This window comes from Takifugu flavidus, chromosome 3 (assembly GCF_003711565.1).
Source record: "Takifugu flavidus isolate HTHZ2018 chromosome 3, ASM371156v2, whole genome shotgun sequence".
NCBI classification, from domain to species: Eukaryota; Metazoa; Chordata; class Actinopteri; order Tetraodontiformes; family Tetraodontidae; genus Takifugu; species Takifugu flavidus.
This window is the reverse complement of record NC_079522.1, coordinates 2,678,263-2,698,836: the sequence shown is the minus strand read 5'-3', so window position 1 is coordinate 2,698,836 and position 20,574 is coordinate 2,678,263. Positions and strand designations below refer to the sequence as shown.

Here is a 20,574-nt window from a genome sequence, read left to right as displayed (position 1 = left end):
ACGCAACTTGAATTTGTGAATTTTTCCTGTTATTGACTCGCTAATCTCATTCAAGGTCGCGATCCGCTATAAATAAAATCCATAAAAGGGAACCTTGTAAACAACGGCGGGCGGCGTCGCCCCCTTATCTGGCGCTCGGCAGCGCCGCCGCTCTCATGCATATAGAGAACGCCATTTATCTTCCCGTCCATGTGGCCGCCTCCTGATGAGACGCTGCGCGTTAGCACGCGGCGGCTAACGGCTAACGGCCCCGTCCTGTTTCCTGTTTCCTGTTTCGGCCCCGTCCGGTCACCTGGGGGTAATTATGGCGAGGTGACGGAATGTTGACGGATTCGTTGCGTCCTCCTCACGACTGCGGTTGCAAACTGCTCGGTAACCATGGTAACAAACGTACAGATCCAAAGTTGAGGGGTGTGTCGACCCCCGTCGGGTCCCTGGTGCGGTTCAGGCCCCCTGAGGTGGCAGCTGAGGAGCCGGGCTGTGATTGGCTGGTGAACGTGTCCGGGAGCGACGCTCCGGTTCCCATTGGCGGCGCTCCGGAGCGGTTGTTGCCGGGCCGGACGGGACAACTGCAGGAGTGTTTAAAGCCTGTTCCCGCTTTAGATCCGAGGAACGGGACACAACGATGGGCCCGTGTCAACTATTCCGTCCATCCCTTTGACTTCAGGAGCGTGCACATGTGAGCGCCCCCTCGCTAACCTACTCGGGTTACAACTGAGAGTGTTAGCACCCCCCCCCCCCACACACACACACACACCGTGTTCCTATGATGTCATGACGGACCACATGACCACACGTCCACCTCGCATCAAACTCCCACAACTCTGGGACGGAGTTGCAGTCTGCAGTTTGTTAGCATTGATGCTAACATGTTACCCGGCATTCCCGGGATCCGCGGTGTTGCCGGAAGTGACGCCTGCACACGAGGATCTGATGGAATGTGAAGGAATCAGATTCATCAGAGTAAAATCAGGTTCCTCCTGCTGGGATTAGGGACCTGAACGCATCACACACACACACACACACACACCACACACACACACACACACACACACATCTTTTTATAGTCATTCCTCAGTCCCTGACCATCACAGCTAAACCTCTGACCCTGACCTTGACCTCTGACCTTGCGGACCCAAGTATAACATCAACCCCATCAACCACACCTTGACCCCCCAACATTCTACTGTACTTGTGGGGACCAGCCAGAATGTCAGTATTTAGCATCAACACACACACACACACACCCTTATACTCGTTTACATATATAGGGGAACCCCAAACATTCCTCTGAATTATTCCTGGATCTTTTTCCCTCCGGCAGGATTAATGCTTTAATCTCTCTCTTTTTGTTGCGTGTGTGTTGGGGATTATATTTCCCAGCAGCCTCTGTTCGCCTCCACCTGCTCCGTCCGGAGAACTCCCACCTCCCTCTTCTCTCCGTCCTTCCCGTCTTTTCCCGTTCTTTCCTGCCAGGTGAGCTTTAACTGCGGGATTCCTCCCTCCTCGTTCACCTGCGTCCATCCGGAGCTCCGAACACGTCTCTCCTCTCCTCCCGTCACCTCCTCCTCCGGCGGTTTTTCCGCATTTATCCTCTTTCAGGATTTCGAACTTCTCCGGGCGCTCCGATCGTCGCCGCTCCGCCCGTTGTGATGAACGGTGGTGCGGATGGGTAATGATGTCCTGTGTTGGCGGGGCCATTACAGGAGAGGAACTTCATCCTCCCGTTGTTAATTAATTGCTTCATTCTTAGCGGGAGTAATAAAAATGCTATTAAGTAAAATACCTCCATCATTAGCGCAACTTTGCTAATATGGCGTCAGCGGGGCTCAATAAACAAAAGCTGCGGCGTCGTTGGGCTGCGCGGGGTAATTAAAGCCGCTCCGTCATTAATTATGGGATGGGAGATCGTCCAATGAGGTCCTTCCTGCTGTTCACCTGCAGAAGAGGAACGCCGACGACGTCTGTTAGCTGGAAAAGTTGGTGTTGTGGTCGGAAGTTTTGCTTTGATCTTTCTGCCTGGTTGCACTTTGGCTGTGATCTTTAATTCTTTCATGTCTGCCGGGCAACTTCCAGGCGTTGCGACGTATTAGCGAGCGTATTAGCGAGCGTTTCAGCGCGGCTAGCTCCAGCGGCTAGCTCCAGTGGCTAGCTCCAGCGGCTAGCTCCAGCGGCGAGGTCGTCGCGCTGATATTCGGCCAGATGAAAGACGAGATTGGAGCGATCGGCAGTAAAAATGTTCTGGGTCACACGGGGCAATAAAGCCGTTGTCGGGTTAAATATCTGCTATCACAGCCTGTGTCAACACGCGTGTTGGTGCAATAAAAGCCGATGCTAACCGTAGCACCTTTGGAAGTGCGGTGGAAGATTTTCTCCGTGGGTTGAGCAATTTCTCCCTGGCAGTCGGACAACAGAGGAAAATTCCACACAGGTACAACAACGATAGCGCGATCGCTTAGCCGCGCCTAGCATAGCCTGGTGCCTTTTTGCCCCGTGCGTTAGCCAGGCATCCAGACTTTGTTTCCATTAAACATGTTTGTTTTCTCAGTAGCCTGTTAGCCTCACATTCATTTTAAGCTTTTGTGTCAACATCTAAGCAACGGTTCAAGTTAGCTTTAAACATCCTGAGCGCTGTCGATTTTAGCCTCGTCGTGATATTAGCAGTTACGTATTAGCATCAGAGTGTGGGATGTGTTGCTTTTATTATAAATTATAGTCGCACCATTGCTCTTCGCCTCCTCCCATCATGTTGGCATGTGTTAGCTTTAGCCATAGCTTTAGCCATAGCTTTAGCCTTTGCTGCTCAACTAAGAGAATTTATGGCCTCTTCCTGAAACGAAGGCCACATTAAAAACAAAGAAAAGGCGCCGAAGCTGCACCGGTGAATTCCTGCTCTGGAAACACAAAGGTCAAAGGTCAAGCGTGTTCTTCGCATCATCTTCCTCACCTCGGGAACGAGGCCGCGCTTTTATCCCGAAGCTCCGCGTTTACAAGGAGCGATAAGGCCCGAAACACCGAGGGCCTCTCGGCCATCTCCTGGAATCCGGAGCCGCCCCCTTTTGTTGTGGGGGGGGGGGGCAGGAGCCACTTCCTGCGGGCGTAAACGAAGACCAAGCGTGTCATCCCGGATGTGGCTAAATGAATAAGTCGGCGAGCGCGAGCCGAAGTAAGTGGGTTAACGTGTAAATGAATGAATAAGTTAGAAAATTAGTGTTTAAGCGAGTTAGCATGTAAATAAATAAACACGGTGAGTGAATTACAGTGTTTGCAGGGCGAGGAGCTCGGCGGCGGCGTGGAGGCGAGCGGGAGCCTTCGAGGACGCGGCGCCGCGGCGGCTGCGTCCGGGTAGCATGTGTCATAATTCCTCGTGTACAGATGACATGCCAATTATTTCTTAATTACATGCATCGTCTGGACCAAAGTGCCCAACGCCAGCGCTGATTAATCCTGTTTATTGTGGCAGCGATGGCGGTCCCGGTGGGAACGCCGCGCCACTAACGCCGCGCCGCTAACACACAACGTGGAGGGAGGAGGTGACGGGATCGTCGCTTCCTTAGCATCAGCGTAGCCTTCTCCCTATTAGCATCCACCCATAGCGGCTCTTTTTTGGGGGTCAGCGAGGGCGTTTTAGTCGCGACGTCTCGGTAAACACGTACGTGCGATAGCATCGCAGCCGGGTGAGGGCGGACGCCACTTTCCCAGCAGCACTTGCTCCCTTTGTAGCGTTGTATGAATGCACCCTGTAAGGGGAAAAAGGTGATGATCCGCTCACTTTTCTTGTGCTGTAAGGATTTTTCAGGCTGGTGGTTGGACGCCCATATGCTGGCGGCATGAAAGAATCCAGTTTTTTCATGACTCATCCGTGGGCTGCTAGCATGCTACACTGCTGTAGCATGCTACACTGCTGTAGCCTGGAACTCTTGACATGACAGTGTGACGTCGGACCGATTGGCATGAATTGCAGCTTGTTAGCATAGCACAGAGAACAGTGATGTAATGACCCTTTTAGTTTTTAGTGGCATTAGCCATTAGCACATTAGCACGACTCTCATTAGCATGGAACGAGAATGGTGCGATGTCGAATTCAAACTTCCTGAAAAGCTGAGTTGTTACAGGAAGTAGGAAAAGCCACATTCTAGGGGCAGGACATCATCATCTCACTTAGCTTTAGCCTTCGTCAGGCATTGTGATGTAATCATGCGTAACATTTAGGCTTAGCATTCATCTGTTAGCATGAACGAGGGAACAAGGCATGATTAGCTTTAGCTCCCAACTGTTGATGCTGCAAAGTATCAGAACCTGGTTTAACCTCTTCGATACCAGCCTGCTAGCGTCAGCGTTACGTGAGTCTCTGTGCAGTATGGTGACCTTTGACCCATTAGCCTTAAGGTCAGTATTTAAGGACGCGCGTCTTATCGCGGGACCCGTTAGCTTCATGCTCGCTGTGTTTGTAGCAGAGAGGCTGTATCAGGAATCTGACTGTAAATGGAAAAACGAGGACGATAAAATCAGTTTTATTGTGCCGTAAGGATTTTTCCAGGTTCGTGGTCGCGCTCCCGTATGCAGGCTGAGGGGAAAAAAAAAAGGAAAACTGCATTTGGCGTGCGTTTTCCAGCGCTCCTTCTCTTCCCGTTGCTTGGAATAATTAGACTGCAGTCTGGACTCAGGGGTGTTGTGTTTCTGCTCCTGTTTCCGTGATACAAAAGGAAAAACAGAAACTGGTTGTGCCGTTCCAGAAATTTCTACCTGTGCGCCGCCGCCGCCGCCTCCTCCCCCAGCACTGTTTTATCGTGGCGTTCCACCAGGCGCGCTGCACTTCAGCTGACCTAATTCTTCCCTGGCGCTCCTCCAGTGCTAAGAGTATTTATAAGGACTCTGCGCCGTCAAGGTATCCAACCGCGCCGCCACGCTATTTCAAAACCAGGTAGCATCTGTTGTGCTCTGGGCCCTTCTGAGGCGCTCCGGTTGCGATGATGAGAGCTAGTTTTTACGTAAACATTCACGCCGCCGTAAACAGAATGCGTTCTGAAAGTTTCTCATGCTAAAAATGAACGAGCGCTGCGGAAGCTAGTGGAGAAAAACCCGTGTTAGAAGCTAGCTGCACTGTCGTGATGCTAACGATCAGGAGCAAACATAAGTTAGCTGTGGCGCTTGTTAGCTAGCCGTTAGCCACAATTTTCTTATTTGACGGCGTAGCATACGCGAGGTAGCCGCGAGCTAATCATTTGTCTGTTTCACAGCTCAACCGTAAAATTGGATTCTTAATTTGTCGTATTTTTATGAGGATTTTTCCGGAACTTTTAATGCGGCTGCTGTTGTGTTGCTCCGGAGTTGCTGCTCATGCTAATGAAGCAATTGTCGGTTTGGTGAATGCTCGGCTGAACAGGTCCGGGTTTCCAGGCTGCTCCTTGTTTACAGATCCAAATAAACTTTTTTACGTGACCTTTCCCAACAAGAACAGACGCTTCCGAGTCTCCGCTCCTCCGGTTGAGGATGACCCCAAACCCTTCGCTCCGAAAATATTCCCCATGAAAGTCCCAGAGTGCTCGTTAGCATGAGGAGGCGCGACGGGTCGCGGTCCAGGGATTCACGCCTGAAGCCCAACGGCCTCCAGAACCAGAACCGGCTCCTCAACGATCCGCTTCACTTGAGCTTCCGTGGCTAACGTTAGCTTCCCTCACGATGTCCTAGAAACACGGGTCAGAAAAGTCAGCCGCTGTCGTGGCAACGGTGGGGAAAAAGAGGGAAAGGAGGGAAAAAAGAGGAAAAGAGGGGGGAAAAGAGGGAGGAAAAGGTGGGATAAAAGGAAAAAAGAGGGGGGAAAGGAGGGAAAAAAGAGGAAAAGAGGGGGAAAAGAGGGGGAAAAGAGGGGGAAAAGGTGGGATAAAAGGAAAAAAGGGGGGAAAAAGAGGAGGAAAAGGTGGGATAAAAGGAAAAAAGGGGGGAAAAGAGGGGGAAAAAGAGGAAAAGAGGGGGGAAAAGAGGGAAAAGTGAGAAAAAAGGGAAAAAGGGGGGAAAAGAGGGAGGAAAAGGTGGGATAAAAGGAAAAAAGAGGGGGGAAAGGAGGGAAAAAAGAGGAAAAGAGGGGGAAAAAGAGGGGGGAAAAGAGGGAAAAGTGAGAAAAAGGAAAAAAGGGGGGAAAAAGAGGAGGAAAAGGTGGGATAAAAGGAAAAAAGGGGGGGAGAGGAAAAGAGGGGGAAAAGAGGGGGAAAAAGGGGGGAAAAGAGGGGGAAAAAGGGGGAAAAGAGGGGGAAAAAGAGGAAAAGTGGGAAAAAAGGAGGGGGAAAAGAGGGAGGAAAAGGTGGGATAACAGGAAGAAAAGAGGGGGAGAGGAGGGAAAAGGATGGAAAAAAGGAAGAGGGGAAAATGAAAAAAGAGGGGGAAAAAGAGGAAAAGTGGGAAAAAAGGAGGGGGAAAAGAGGGATAAACGTTTTAATTCTCATTTCATTCAGACAAACGCAGCCATCCTGGATTAAAAGTGTCCAGATGCTCGGACAGATTCAGCCGGGAGTCGTGACGTGCAACAAAGTGATATGAATCACCCCCCCTCACACACACACACACACACACACACACCACACACACACACGCACACACACACCACACACACACACGCACACACACACACACAGCCCCCCCCCCACGGCTGCAGGGATCTCGGAGGACTGATGACACAATTTATAGCAGAAGGAGCCGGAGAAGGCCGACGGAGTGAGAGGAAACGGGAGCTTCCCTTTATAGGATCCGTCTCCGAGTCTTTAAACGTTCCCGCCCGGCTGGATCTGAAGCTTCCGCTCTGTTGAATATTCCGACACAGATTATAATCTGGATCAGCCTCCACAACGGACTCCGCCGAGGATCGCTCCCTGTTCAGGGACCGAACGTTAAACAAATGTGGGATTAAAGTCGGATCCCAGAGAGAAAAAAACAACATTTCTTTTTTATGTGGCGGAATTTTCCCGTTTCTGACGCTTTGATCTCCAAACAATTGTCCTTCGCTCTTCCGTACGATTCCTCAGGATCATCTGGTGTGAACAGATTCACACTCTTCCCTATAGATGCCCCCCCCCCCCACACACACCCCCCCCCCCACCCACACACACACACTCACACACACACACAACACACACACACACACACACCCCCCCCCCCACACCACACACACACACACACAACACACACACACAACACACACACACACACAGACACCCCGCACACACACACACACACACACCCACACACACACACACCCCACACACACACAACACACACACACACACGCACACACACACACACCACACACACAGACACCCCACACCACACACACACACACAGACACCCCACACACACACACACACACACACACACCCCCACCCACACACACACACACACAGACCCCCCCCCCCCACACACACACCACACACACACACAGACCCCCCCCCCCCACACACACACACACACACACACACAGACACCCCACACACACACATCTGTAGGAGCTGTTGAACGTGATCCGGCGTGAAAGTGGCGCCGAGGTCAGTGAACCACGTTCTCGTCATGTGAGCGTGAGCGGCTGGAATAAACGCGTTTCCGTCAACGTAACGACGCATTATTCCGCTGTGGCGAACATCAAAGGGGTCAAAGGTCAGCCTGAACAAAGGGAGCCATACGTTTGTGTCTATTTTTAGCGTCTGGCGTCCTCAGTGGCGTGACGGCAACATCGGGTCATGTGACTCACGTGCAGCTTCCGGAGAAATCCGATTAGCATCTCCACTAGCCGGCGTCTTTCGCGGCGTTGTTGCGTAACTCGCCAGAACTCCCAGTCCCGGCGGGCCGGGCTCCCATGATTCCCCGGGACCGCCTCGGGGCGGCGCCGGGTCCATCTGGGCTCCGCGGGGTCACCGCCCGCGCCACCTGCTCCCGCCGGGCCTCTCCGGGCACGTGGCGCCAGAACCTGGCGCGGGCTCACGAGGCGAAGGTGGCTCTAACGGGCTCCCGTAGTTTCTGACGTCGTCGGCTCTCCCGCACGCGCGCACGCACGCGCGCACACACACTGTTGAAAGTGTCCACACGGCGCCTGTGTTGCCGCAACACGTCCTGTTGACAGTGGACACACGGTGGTCCCCCCCACCTGTCCCGTCATGGACGGACACGCCCCCCCGTCAGATGGTCCCCCCACCTGTCCCGTCATGGACGGACACGCCCCCCCCCCCCCCGTTTTCCTCCTTTTTTCACGCGCTTGTTCTTATTTATTGAACTTTGTCGGCGTCGTTTTGCGCAGAAATGCTGCGTTTTTTCCGCGCACAGATGGATCCCGACGGTGCGGGGTGGGTTTTTATTTTTTTTTGGTTTCTTTGCGTGCGTGCGTGCGTGCTTGCGTGCGCGCTCGCCCCGCCCCCCAGCCCGCGCGTCAGCGGCGGAGCGGCGTGGAGCGCGGAGTCACTCCCCTGCCTACTTTTAATAGCTTTGTCATGTGATGGAAAGCAGTTGTAAGACAGGTGCCCTCGGTTCATTCGCGGCGAGGGGCAGCAGTTGCTGGTGCGAGTGCGACTGGGAAGCGCGTGTGGATTTCCTTCTTTTTTTTAAACTTGCTTTTCTTCTTTTTTTTCCCCCTTTTCCCCCCTTTTTTTATTTTTTTTGTTCGAAATCCCGGACCGTCATTCAGGGGCTGGATGGCGTGGGACAGGTGTAACCAGGACTCGGTGTGGAGAGAATTAGAGGTGAGCATCCGAAGCTTCTCCCAACCTCTGGAGTTTTTTCCTGCCTGGAATGACGGACCGCGGCGCGCTGCCGCCGCTGCCGCTGCCGCCGCCGCTGCCGGCGCGTCGTGCGCGTCTGGACACCCGGCGGAGGATGCGGAGGGACGCGCACCACAGGAATATAAGCCCCGGCGGAGTGCGGGATCTCCCTGCGGTTTTTAAGGCGTAGTTGCGAGGCGCGTGCGGGCTCGGGGACCCTCCACAGGCTCGCGCTGTCGGACATCGCGGATTTGACGCGCTCCGGCGCCTCGCAATGACGGAAATGTCTGAAAGTCAGGTATTTCTGCCGCTGGCGCGTTCGATGCGGCGCGGGTTCTTTTCAGGTGCGGACGGGAGCATCGCGAGCAGGACCCGGGCTCCGTCCGTGCCAGCGTCCCCGAGCGGGGGAGCGTGTGCTCCGGCTCCGGCTCCCGCTCCGGCTCCGGCGCAGCCTCCGCACCGGGACCCGGTTCTCATTTCATCTCAGTAAACCTGCTCCGTTCGCCTTAATCCTCATTTTCATTTCATCGCCGTCGTGATGACAGTCCAGCACATCAAAGGGACCTTGCCCCCCCCCCACCCCCGGTTTGGCGTCCTGGCTCCACTTGGATCCGCGTCCCGGACCTCACACCGATGCACGGTGGAGATTTTTCTTCGACCCGACGCGGCTGCACGTTGACGGGCTGCGCGGGGAGAATGTGAGAGTGTGGGGGGGGCAAAGTGACGGATTCAGTGGATGTTCTCATCCAGGGGCTCCGCGTTCGCACGCGCGCACGCCCCGCGCTCCCTGACCTGCGTGTTGAGAACGCACAGGGGGGTAGAGAGGGGGAGCGGTCCTCCCGGACCCCCCCTCGCCTTTCCGCCAACGTTCTCCCGGCGACGCCGGTGCGTTTTTGCGCGGTTCGTGCGTAAACGAGCCGCGCGCTGCTGGAGCGCGTGCCATTAGTTGACCCGAGGTCTGATCGTTCGAACATCCGGACGTTGGTGCTGTCAAAGCGGAGGAAGCCCGAGCCGAGTCCCCGCTGAGCTCCGCCGGCTCGGCTCGGCCCTCCTTCCGCGCCCCCGGGGGTCCGACCCCCCCACCCCCGGGGGTCCGACCCCCCCCCGCCCCCGCTCCTCTTGCAGCCGGGTCGGTGACGGGCTCGGTGTTGGTGTTACTGGTGCATCTCGCTGCCGGGGGGGCCGCTGCAGCTGCAGTCACGCTGCTCTTCTGCAGGGAATCGGCACTTTCCCCCTCTTCCATTCCTCATCCACCACTTCCTGCTCCGACCCTCTGAAAACACGAGATTGGACGCTTCAGAGGCGCCAGGCGGTGGCGTTCAGCATGTCCGTGCCCCCCCCCCCAGCCCCCCCAGCCTGAGAGGCAACAGTGAGGATGATGGTGGTGATGATGGTGATCTGTGCAGGGAGGAAGTGGGGACAGCTGTCACACACAGGCTCCATTACACAGAAGTGGCTGGTGACTGCCCAGCGGGGGAGGGGGGGGGGGGGCGCGCTGCGCTCACGTGCTGCTTCTCGGGGGGGGGGGGGGCTGCATTTTCAGATTTTCCAGCCTGTGTGTTGTGATGTAAACGGCTTCTGTTGTGTCCTGTGCTCCAGTGTGCTGCCTTGGTGGGCGAAGACCAGCCCCTCTGCCCGGACCTCCCCGAACTCGACCTCTCCGAGCTGGACGTCAGCGACCTGGACGCCGACAGCTTCCTGGGCGGTCTCAAGTGGTACAGCGACCAATCGGAGATCATCTCCGCTCAGTATGGCAACGAGGCCAACCTGTTCGAGGTAAGCTAACGGGCTTCCGTCTCCTCCGTGCTCTGGGAGCGTTGTTTGTTGTGGGAGAAGAGAAGCGGTTGCCTTTTTTTCCCCCGACGCTCTCTGGAGCCTCCGAGATGTTCCCGCTGCTCTCCTGGTGGCGTTCGTGATCTGCCAACTTCGGGGGAACTCTTTTGTGTTCAGCGTAGCCGCTGCAGTCAACATGCTAATGTGGCGGGCAGCCGGAGACAAACACCGAGGCCAAAACCCGGGCGGACGAGGCCCGATAAGCCGGCGGAGGACCTTTGTCCGTGACGCCTCTTTGATCGGAGCGTCCCTCCACACGGCACATCAGAGCGGCACGCTGGTAAAACCGGATTGCAAAACCCAACGAGAGTGTAAAACTTTCAACTTTGCTCCGACCATCTTCCCGTTGTCGCTCAAACGAAGTCCACCTGGGGGGGGGGGGGGGGGGGGGGGCAGAGCCATAAAGCCGTCGGTGTTAGAGGCCGTCTTCCAAGTCCCCCTGAAGCCTTTATCAGTGGCAGAGATAGACGAGAAAGACTGAGATTGGACGGTTGAGCCTTGCCTCAGGAGGGGTGTGTGTGTGTGTGTGTGGTGTGTGTGTGTGTGTGTGTGTGTGTGTGTGTGGCCTTGCCACAGACTCACGTTTTCAGGCTCTACGTGTCGCCTGCGCCCTCTCAGCGGTCTTGCAGGCACCAGTTGATAACTCTGAATTCTTTCCACGTTCGCCCGTCGTCGTTTTCAGCTTCTATTTATATCGTCGGAGCCGTGAAAAGGCCCAAAAAGCCCGATCGGAAACGCGCCTGCGGTGGCTCTAAAGTGGTTTTCTGACTGGAAACCTGCACCAAAGTTTGTCCGAAGCGCAGGTAAACTACAAATCCATCAGCAGTCGGGGGCTTTGGCGTGCGTTAGCGTGCGTTAGGGTATGTTAGCATGCATTAGCTTGGTCTCTGGAGGTGAGTAAAAACATCACAGTGTCCTTTTAAAGCACAATAGAACTCAGCACACCAGCGGCCACTGGCACAGGCGTCACGCGTGAAGGGACATTTTATAAGGCGCTATGGCGCCCCCCCCACCAATCGCCCCCCCCCCCCCCCCCCCCATCCTTGGAAAGTTTCAGCTCGCCACATGAAGTGTTCAGTTGGTCGTGTTGCAGGGCCCAGCTAATCCCGCTTAATCTGACAGGGGAAAGTTTGAAGTTCGGCGAGGATCAGAAGGCTGCGGCTGTACTACCCCCCACACACACACCACACACACACACCCACCCCCCCACCCCCCCTCCCTCTGTGATTGGCTTTTTCAGACGCGGCCGTTCAGCTGCTGAAGATTAAAGAACGTGTTTGTTGCTGTTAGCGCCCCACATTAACGTTGTCCACTCTTAGATTTCGTGTCCACGTAACAAATCCGAACATTTTTCGGGGGGGGGGGAGCAGCTGCATGCAGCTGTGTCCCCCCCCCCCCCCCAACACCAAATGGTCCCGCTGGACGTTGAGCCCGTTTTCAGGAGTGCTGAGACAGGAAGACAAAGCTTCACTGTGTTTCTGTTTTCACTCAAACAAACTGAAGCTAACGAACAAACCGACGGGAAATAATCAAATCCTGGTTTCCGTTAGCGACGGCGCTAATGAGCCGCTCGTTAAATCATCAGGTTCTGAAAAACAGACGGAAAAATAAGTCATTTCATGCAGAAACGGAGATTTTTGCAGTTTTTCTGACGCCAGCGGCCTCGTTAGCGCCACCCACTGGTGGGGTGAGTGTGGAGTCAGGAGCCAGATCATCAGATCCTGTGTGTGTGTGTGTGTGTGTGTGACTGTGAGAGTGTGTGTTTTGTCAGGCACACACACTTATATCACATGCTGTCCTCTGGCTGGCCTTTTCCCTCTATTCACTGCCACTGTCCAAACTGTTCCAGCCTGAACTATGAAGAATTATGAACACACACACACACCACACACACACACACACTCACACACACACTCACACACACATAGCAGCGAGCCTTCCTGGGACAGTGTTTGACACCTCTTCAAACCGGCCGACAGCGAATACCCGCCTTCTATTTCGGGCTGCAGTTGTTAAGGGGGGGCCACTCCAACAAGTTCCCAGTGTCCTGCCAAAGATAACCGGGCCGAGGCGCGATGACCCGCCGGCCGCGCTGTCAGACTGTTTTCGGCAGAGTCGCTGGATGTGATTATGGAGGTTCTCTATTGATAGACGAGGGGACGAGGGGACAAGGACAGAAGACAGTCACGTTCTGCTGGGGGACGCCATCACCTGTTGAGCTAGCGTGCAGCGTCTCTCTATACGTCTTCAGCGTGCTCCTGGAAAGTCATTGAGCGGAACCTTGAAAGTTCTTGGAGGGGTTCTTCGAAGGACGCCCAGGTGGAACAGACAGGAAGTGACAGATGGATGAGGCGGAGCTCCGGATCGCGCGGAAAAAGGTTACGGGCTTTGCAGGCGGTAAAACACAATCCGAAGGCTTACGGCATTACCCGCGCACGCACGCCGCCCGCGGCGGCCGCGCTGCGGAGCGGCGCACGGCGCCGTTTGACATTCATCACGCCGCTTTGTCGCGCACGTTTCTGGACAGATGCTCTGCGCTTCGCTGGGAGTACGGCGGATAAGGCGGCCGTCTTTAGCGAGCTTTGATGACATGTTGCTGAAGATTACCTCGCCCACTTGGCTGAAGTCACACACACACACACACACACACACACACACACACACACACACGGGCAGCTGAGACCCTTATTGTCCCTGTTGCCTGCGTTTATTTTGCAAATTTATGCTGACATTTGAAAGTCGTACCAGTTCACCACTCCAGCAGAGGGTGTGGGAATTATCATATTCCCTCCGTATAATAGGAGTCCTCCGCTCCCCCTCCTCTCTTTAACCACGTCGGTGCGTCCTTTTGTGCCGTCTGATGGAAGAAACCCTCTGTCACCGGAGGCAAAGTCGGACCTGCGGCGGCGGAAGCTGTCGGGGCGACAGGGAGCGCCGGCTGGTCTGTCAGTTCCACTCCACAACGCGGCACCGTGGGCTCTGTTCTCTGGCAAAGTGCTGTTTGTTGCAGGCTGGTGGTTCTGGCCTCCGCAGGCCAGCTCGTGGAAAGATGAGGCAGAGAGAAGAAGGTAAGAAAGGAAGAGAGAGAGAGCCAAAGCAAGAAGGGGAAATATTAAGGAGGTTCCCTCTGGGACAGTTCGGAAAAACAGCTTCCACACAAACAGGAGCGCTAAAGGCTAACGTTAGCTGCAGCCTTTGGGTGTCGGTGTCACGTCAAGTTCCGATCCAAGTTTTAGCTATTGCTGGACACCACTAGCAGCACATTAGGGGGTGTCGGATCGGGCGGGTCGGAGGGAGTTCGGACCGGCCCAAACGTCCCGCTCCAAAATAACGAAGAGAATTTCCAGCGTCGGCTTAATCTTGTTGCATTAGCTCACCTTCCTCTTTTCTTGTAAATTCTCCTCATTTGACATATTTTATTGCCCTCCGGGGTCGTCTCCTCAGAGAAACTGTGTTGATTTAACCTTCGAGCGGGCGCGCGTCAGCATGTTAGCACGTTAGCTCGCCTCTTCTGTTAGCCGAGCCGCATCCCAACACGACGGCACTATTTTGGCCTCTTTAATCCGGGATCGATTCCTTCAGGAATCCCTGCAGCCCAGTTTAGTCTGCATTTATTTAGCTTCCCCCTCTGGCCGTTCTGGTGGGGGGGGGCCACACCACATCAGGTTAAACATATTGCCAGTCTTTATGGTGTGTGTTCACCCCCCCCCCCCAGTGGGCCTCCATCTGTGCTGATTGCGCCACAGTTTGGCGAGCCGGCCCCAGCTGATCCCGGCCCCTGGTGGATTCCCAACACACCGGAGGCTCCGTGTGTCTTTGCGTAATTGAGACACCCTGAACACAGATCAGATAGCCTTTTTTTCCCTGGCCAGACACAACAGTCGCATCACTTCCTGCCCTGTGTGTGTGGGGTGGGAATGGCTATTTATAGCACCTGGGGTAATCTCGGCTAAGAGCCTTTCAGGGCTGTTTCACTCAAACCTGGCCAAAAGACTAAGCCAATAATCCACCCCCGACTCTTATTTACTCACGCGCTCTCGGCAATATGCTGCAACGCCGCCGCCGAACAAGAGCGACCCTCTTTGTAGCGTTTAGACTTTAGATAAGGAGACGGGAAGGAGTCGTTTATTCGCGGAGCGAAGTGAAAGATGGAAACAAAGCGATGAGAGAGCGACGGCGAGATGGCCGCGTGACGGTGGGCGGTGGGCAAATGGGACTCTAAAGGAGGGCAGGAATTGTTCCGGGTAATAGGCGAGCGATCCAATTCAAATGTGTTGGGGTGCTTTTCTCTGCTGCCTTTTCCTGCCATCAGAAAGTTCTGCTTTGGTGGTTTTACGGCTGGAATCATGGCAGGTCGGGGTCAGCGCGAGGTGCCCGCGGCCGCGTGTTCAGGACCAACAGCCCGATCCCGGAGCCTCGTTCCAAGGACGGCCGCTTTAGGGAGTGGGGAGAGTTCCTCCCCAATTAGCGTGCTAGCTCACGCGCGTAGCTTCATCATAGACACGATGGCAGCCGTTAGCTTAGCCTCGGTCCCACCCGTCTGTGTTTTTTTTGTCAAACTAGCTATATAACTAGCACGTTAGGCTATAATGTAGCTGAGCTGATTTGAACGCGTCGTCAGGCTGCAGTTTTTGGCGCCGGACGCACGACGGACTCGTTCTGCCCACTCCAGTTTTTCCTTGAGAGCTTTGTCATCCGAGCAGGAAAAAAGCCTCCTCCATTCTAACGAAGTTTGATGATGTGCGCTGCATGCTTATAGCCCCAGCTTATTTCCCCCCGAAGCGTTTAAGTCCACACAGGCCCCCAGTAGCCGGAGAGGCTCTCCGAGGCTCTCCTGAGGCACGAGGGACGGGAGGCTCGGATGACTCCCTCGCCAGCCAATCGCCGCCCGAACTGAGCGCAGAAGCTTTTACGCATATTTGATGAGGAAAAATCTGGGCTTCCGCTTTTTCCAAACCAGTGTGAATGTGTTCTTCTAAAAATTGCAACAAAAAAAGGTACGTCTCTTATGCGTGCTGAGGAGCGAGCGCTTAAAAGGGGCCGTGGCTCCGGGGTAATGGGGGGCCCTGGAAGCGCCTGATTGCTCCATCCCGAGGCCCATTCCCAGGCCCGGCGCTCCGCTTCGTAGCGCTATGCTAACCTGATTGCGCCGCTGGCAAAGACACTCGCCATCAAGTGGTCGCTGACCCTTTGCCGTGTTCCTCGGGTTGATAACGTGCGCCACCAGACGTCGGAGCGCTCCTCCCTCGCGGTCGCCTCGAGGCGTGTCCTCGGGTCGGGGGGGTTCACGGCTCCTTTGATGTGGCGCCGATACCCGCGCGGGAGGAGGAGCCGCTCAGATAGCGACGGCACCACGCGGATAAGAGGCCCGCGGCCGCCGGGGAGCGCGCACAGAAGTCAAGGTAAAAGATAATGCGTTTATTTAGCAATCAGCAAATAGCTTTGATGCGGCGGGTAAGTGGCGACGCCTGCGCGGCGGCGATAACATCGTTTGCTTTCAGGTGTTTTCCTGTCGCGCCATCGAGTGCAAATTGAATCGGGCGACCTTTTTTTTGCCGCTGAATCAAATCGACTGCGTTTCCCCCCCCAAAAGATTATTCCATTTCAATTACCATAAATTTGTGATCTGGCGTCCGCGGCCGCCTGCGCGTGCGTCCACGCCGGGACGCCGGGGCGAGCTGAGGGACGCGTCCCGGCGTGGCGCCCGCCGTCCCCTCGCCGTCCCCTCGCTGGCAGCGTTCCGAGGAAGACATTACTGTGACAAATGAAACGCCACCGACCCTCGATGGGCTTGGCAGGGCCGGAAAGGTCAGAGCGGAGCGCGCGTGCGGGGGCGGAGCCAGCAGGGGATAATAACGCTGCGAAAGAAACAGGAAGTCCGGGCCGCCCCCCCCACCCTCGCCAATCCATGTAAATGTCAGAAGTGGAGCGGCCGGCCTTCCGTGGCTGTAATTGTTCCGTGGATAGGCGCGCTGGAGCGCTGATGGGGGGGTTAGATCTCAGCCAGGAGACGTGGCCCAGCCCATTTGGAAAGATTGGACATTAGGAAGCGTTCCTGCGCCCCGATCCCCCCCCTCGCTGTGTTCCTCCAACGCCTTATCAACAGCAGAACAGCGTGTTCAAAGCCCCCCCCCCTCCCACAGCGGTGCGCATTCAGAGCTGCCGACTTAAGCAAACAGCTATTTGCATGCCATTAGGCGGGAAAAAAGGCAGACGGAAGCAGCATTCCTCATCACACATCACCATCTATCCCAACGTTCCTCATCCTGGGCTCCAAATGTCTGTTTTCACCCCCCCCCCACCCCCCCACGCTCCCGCTGTGACCGTCAAAGCAAGTCAAAGTCAGAGTAATCACAGCAATCAGCGCCGTCCTCCTGCCAAGCCAACGGGGAGGGAGCTGCCAAAACAAAAAGCGAGCGTCCGGTCATTACCGCCGCACGCCATTCGCCGGGGCTGGAAAACGGCCGCTCCGACCATCTGTCGGGCGGCTGGAGCGGCAGCAGCTCGGGGAAGCGGCGTGCGCGGGGAGGCTTCGCGCCGGATCGGGTCGAGGGTTGGTGCAGGTTCAGGCAGGACCGGGTCTGAAATGTGGCCGTTGGGGTTAGCATTAGCAGGGGCGGCGCTATTAACCTCCCACAGGAAGGAGGCGTGCTGGGATCGGGCCGGCGTCGGGATCGGATACCAGCGCTCCGGTCTCCCTGTGGCTCGCTCCAAATGGTGTCTCTTACTCCCCCTCCCCCGCTCGCTCATCAGATCAGCCGATATCGTGCTAACAGACTCGGATTGTTCCTGGGAGTCGCCCTCGCTCACAGGTCCTGGTCCTGGTCCTGGTCCTGGTCCTGGTCCTGGTCCTGGGTTAGGGTTAGGGTTAGGCCGCCGCTGCGTCCACGCCATAATCACGCTCGCTTCCTCTCGGTGAGCTCGTGCTAAATGAGCGAGCGTCTCTGGCGGCCGCCGTGATTTGTCTCCCTCGCCGCGGCCTCGCCCTCGCCCCCCCCACGCTCACACGTGTGGCGCCGACCCGTCGGGCCTGACGGACGCCTTCGCACCGCTGACGTTGATAAATCTGCTCTGAAATCTGGGAGCCGGGGGTAATAACACAGGATGACATTATTTGTTTAGCAAATCGGCGGCGGCGGCGTGGAGACGCGACGAGTCGATACAACCAAGCCGGCGCCCCCCCCTCCAGGCCGCCCCCCCTCCAGGCCGCCCCCCCAGGCCGCCCCCCCTCCAGGCCGCCCCCCCTCCAGGCCGCCCCCCCAGGCCGCCCCCCCTCCAGGCCGCCCCCCCTCCAGGCCGCCCCCCCTCCAGGCCGCCCCCCCAGGCCGCCCCCCCAGGCCGCCCCCCCTCCAGGCCGCCCCCCCTCCGCTAACAGCTTGCCATTGTGCCCTGATTAGGAGGCCTGGCCGGCGCCTTAACTTTATCCGAGGAAATGTTTCTGAAATCTGACAGAGCAGAGAGGAGACGGGGTGGGGGGTGGGGGGGGGGGGGGTGGGGGTGTGTGTGTGTGTGGTGTGTGTGTGTGTGTGGGGGGGGGGGGGGGGCAAAGATTGAGATGAAGCAATGCAATTAAATTGTCAAGAGACGGATTTAACCCCGCCACTCAATCTACGCAGCAATTTATTTAGAATGTTTTCGGCGTGAACTCGCCGGATGTTGGCGGTCTATCTGGGGGGGGGTGAAGGGGTGGGGGGGGGCACTTTAAATACCAGATGACCCGTTTAATGGCAGATATTATATCTTCCAACATCTCGTGTCTGACACACGTTCTGCTGCTCATTTCAAGCTTCTGACAGCTGCTGTTGAAACTCTGCATTATTCACAGATGGTTCCATCATTCTGCCCCTCTCACCACACATCGGGCTTATTTTAACACCTAAATGCCCCCCCCCCCCCCACACACACACACACACACACACTCCACACTAAAATAAGCTGAAGTTTTGATCCCTGGCAGATTTGCTGGGGCGCCTGGATCCTCAAGAAGCAATTAGCAGATTTAATTTAGCTATTTTTTTTGCCTTCACCTTCCATTATCAGTTGCACAAATAGTATCTGTTGGAACACAAAGCTGTTCTGAGGAGCTCAATAAAAGACTCGGAGGCAAGGACGATCTCAAAGACGAGCCGGCCCGATAACAAAAGGGCCTCACCTCATAACGAACGACTGGAGTGGAGCTGGGGGGGGGGCTGCCGGCGCTTGCCAGCATGTTTTATGGGTAATTGAGGCATTTGGAATAAAACAGCCACAAAATGGTCCCCTTTAGAATTGGAATGGGGTTAATATATCGTGATCCCACAATTAGCTCGGGATTGTTAAGATCTCTTTAATTCGGCGAGCTCCATTAAGCGGGGTGGGGGCGCCAGCACTCCCGCCAAGGCCATTTTTCTCCCCGTTCTTTGTTCTTCCTGCCCTCGCCCCCTCTCTGGAACCCTTTGCCTCATCGATTCCGGTCGACGTGGCTGTCAGCAGGTTGCCAGGTTATCCCGTCGGCTCCCTCTGGGCGCCATTGTTCAGGAAGTCCGGCTGCACTCCGTCGCTCCTTGTTCTCCGGCAGCTTCGTTTGTTCCAACCGGAATTTCTCAGTTAAATAATTATTTTGTGAGCAAAAAAAACTCCCTAACCCAGATTCCGGATTCCTCGCTAACCTCCACTCCGGCTATTATTCCGAGCGTCTCCTTCAGAGCCGCATCCGGGAACGTCGTGTCTGCGGGGAGCCTCTCAGTTTGCGGAGGTTTGGGAAACAGGATTGAACGTCTATATTTGAACCTGCCGCAGTTTTCGGAAAGCTCCCAATCCTTTCTAAACCGCGACATAAGGAAGATTGAAGAGTCTTTTAACTTTTAATGTAGGCGGTGTCACGGAGACTGAAATTCCCAGAGAATGCTCATATTTAAAGTTGCTCCGGAAAGGTGAATAAAGCCCCACCCGGGCACGGCCGGCTGCTTCATTAAAGACTCATTTGGAGTCATCTGAAGTGATGCTATTTTCAATTTCTGGTGCGCGGATGTATGTTTGGGCAAATGAAAGGTGGGGGATTTATCAGCCGCTAATACCCTCCCATTTAGTGCTCAGGTAATAACTTGGGTGGCTGGAAAATGGTTGCAATTTCAGTCAAAGTGGGTTCCAGCACAGTGGATTCGAAGCTCCTTTCAAGTAATTAAACGGCATGCCACCTCATACACAGCAATTTCCTGCAAGGCCTTATCTGAGAAATATGTACTCGTTATCTTTTTTAATAATGACTGAGTACCCCTGATTTAAACCGACGAATCAGATTAACTGGCTGTTAGCTAGCTAACTGGATGTCCAAGATATCCGTGTCGTCTATAAATAAAAACTGAAGGGACGGGAGGGAGGGGGCAGCTAACAGTTGTGACTATCTCATCGTTACATCTGTGTTGTGTGTGTGTGTGTGTGTGTGTGTGTGATCGGGCAAAATCAATGGGGTAAATGGAAGCGAGCGGGTGGGCGGATGTCATGCAAGTGGGAATCTGCCGAATGGTTCGCAGCCCCCCCGGTAGCGTGATGATGGCACACACGCCACCGCCGAGCGATAATAATCCTGCCATGTGCATGAAGGGATTTGTTCTGTTGGAGCTGGCCGCGGAACATCCCAGGGTGATGGTGCTGTTTATCTTTCCACTGTCTTAGCGTCCCCCGGGGCTTCGCTGGCCCTGGAACTCCCAGTTCCTGTTGTCACTTTACACACGCGTTATTATGCCGACCGGATCTCCCATGCCGATCGCTCACGTCCCTCTTTTTCCATGGCTTTACGTACCCGTGGCCCCGTCTTACGCCGAGTTCTAATCCCCCCATTAAACAGGCGGGGGGGCGTCGGGGGGGCGCTGAGTGGCAACGTGCACTTTATTTGTCATGAAATGTTGATGCTAGCTCCCCGCCCCCCCCCAGCCTCGGCTGGCGTGCCAGCACATTAAACAGACCACATTTATTTGGTGTCGGCGGGTGGTAATTCGCCTTATCTGCCGATTGCTTGCAAACA

General features: G+C 55.4%; 1 protein-coding gene across 9 annotated transcripts in view; it reads left to right on the top strand.

Moving 5' to 3' along the window:
- The window catches only part of ppargc1a (peroxisome proliferator-activated receptor gamma, coactivator 1 alpha), a 160,731-nt gene that overhangs the window by 121,603 nt on the left and 18,554 nt on the right, over nucleotides 1-20,574 (top strand). For 5 of the 9 annotated variants that reach the window (XM_057026036.1, XM_057026029.1, XM_057026035.1 and 2 more), the window contains exon 2: nucleotides 10,338-10,514. In XM_057026036.1, coding sequence (XP_056882016.1) covers nucleotides 10,338-10,514 — 177 coding nt within the window. Of the gene's footprint in view, nucleotides 1-8,454; nucleotides 8,721-8,798; nucleotides 9,037-10,337; nucleotides 10,515-20,574 lie in introns of those variants that run through there. The other 4 variants (XM_057026032.1, XM_057026037.1, XM_057026031.1 and 1 more) reach the window with 2 other exon arrangements.